Source organism: Eimeria mitis, genomic scaffold (genome assembly GCF_000499745.2).
Source record: "Eimeria mitis Houghton genomic scaffold, Emh_scaff1877, whole genome shotgun sequence".
Classification (NCBI taxonomy): Eukaryota; Apicomplexa; class Conoidasida; order Eucoccidiorida; family Eimeriidae; genus Eimeria; species Eimeria mitis.
This window is the reverse complement of record NW_013570199.1, coordinates 8,371-9,646: the sequence shown is the minus strand read 5'-3', so window position 1 is coordinate 9,646 and position 1,276 is coordinate 8,371. Positions and strand designations below refer to the sequence as shown.

Genomic DNA, 1,276 nt, shown 5'->3' with positions numbered 1-1,276 from the left:
CCGGGTCCTCCCAGCTTCACAGGAAGCATTGCCTGACCGTTTAATACACCTTTAAGATTCACGAGGCAAATACCGTACCCTTCTGCAGCTGCTCCTTGTGCTATCCCCGAGCCACCCACTCTGCCCCTGCTGCTGCAGAACAACCATATTGCTTATGCCCAACTGGTAGCCGCCAACTGATCCGGGAGAGGTGGTCTCGGGAGCCCCAAAGAGTAGTCGATCGCCAGACTGTTCCTGAGTCCGAACCAACCAATCAGCAGCTGCTCGTCAAGCGACCGGCGCAGCACCCTTCAGCCAACGGCACAGAGCTGTGCTGTGGAGCAACCACACCCTCTCAGCTTTTGCGTCATAATATCTGCTTTTGCTTGCGGCCACAAACGAGTTCCCCCAACTCCGGGCAAACCCCACAGTCGCTCGACGGGCTATGCGTTGCGCACAAGAAGATAGTCTTGAGAATTGTGAGGCTTCGTCAGTAGACAGCACAGCGCTTCTTCTCCCGTCCTTTCCGATGTTCATGGTGCGTAAACAAATGATGCAGAATGCACAATCCACCCATTTGGGGTAGCCCCCTGAGCCCCAGGCTTTGCGTTGCAGAGTTGCCTTGGTCGCGGCTGCTAGTCAGCTCTTTGAAACCCTGTGGTTCCACGCTGCATACAATAAGGCAGTCACAACAAACCACAGACGTTTCTGTCTGGGGAGCATGAGCGCCTTCCGTCGTCCTGTTTTTCTTCGTTCTACATGCTATGCTTTGCAATTATTCGTATGTGTCTCCTCTGCCAGACACATACCAAACACTGCAAAGCATACGCTCTAGAGCCTACCATACGCAAAACGGGGCATCAATAGACCGCCCCGTTTGGCGTTCGCTAGCAATCAACGAACATACACTCACCGACAAGTCGGATTGTGAGACAACCCGCTATATTGCTGCCAGCTTCCGTCTTCAACTCCACCGTTTTCTCTATGACGGGTCGACCTGCAAGGCCGTCAGCAAAGAAAGCAAATCGAGACAACTTATGGCCGAAGCATGGGAGATGTGTCTCAACGGATTATGCTAGCAGGCGAAAATTACGATTGCAGGAACACATAATTCCTGAAGAAGAGAATGCCTGTTTGGAGAACTAAGGGAGTGATGAAGCGGTATGTTGGCCTTACTGTCTCCAGTCTCGAAAAGCGCAGTCACATCCGCAAAGAAATTTTCCATAAATATCGCAGCGGCTTGCAAAATCTGCGGCGCACATTGAAATCGCAAAGGGATGAGGCGTAGTGTGAATGC

At 52.1% G+C, this 1,276-nt stretch overlaps 1 protein-coding gene across 1 annotated transcript in view; it reads right to left on the bottom strand.

Annotated features, from left to right (window-relative positions):
• Positions 1 to 741: 741 nt before the first annotated feature.
• EMH_0045030 (uncharacterized protein) overlaps positions 742 to 1,276 on the bottom strand; it is a gene marked incomplete at both ends in the record, with an annotated part of 3,426 nt that continues 2,891 nt past the window's right edge. The window contains 3 exons of the mRNA XM_013496024.1: positions 742 to 773; positions 893 to 976; positions 1,156 to 1,228. Coding sequence (XP_013351478.1) covers positions 742 to 773; positions 893 to 976; positions 1,156 to 1,228 — 189 coding nt within the window. The remainder of the gene's footprint in view (positions 774 to 892; positions 977 to 1,155; positions 1,229 to 1,276) is intronic.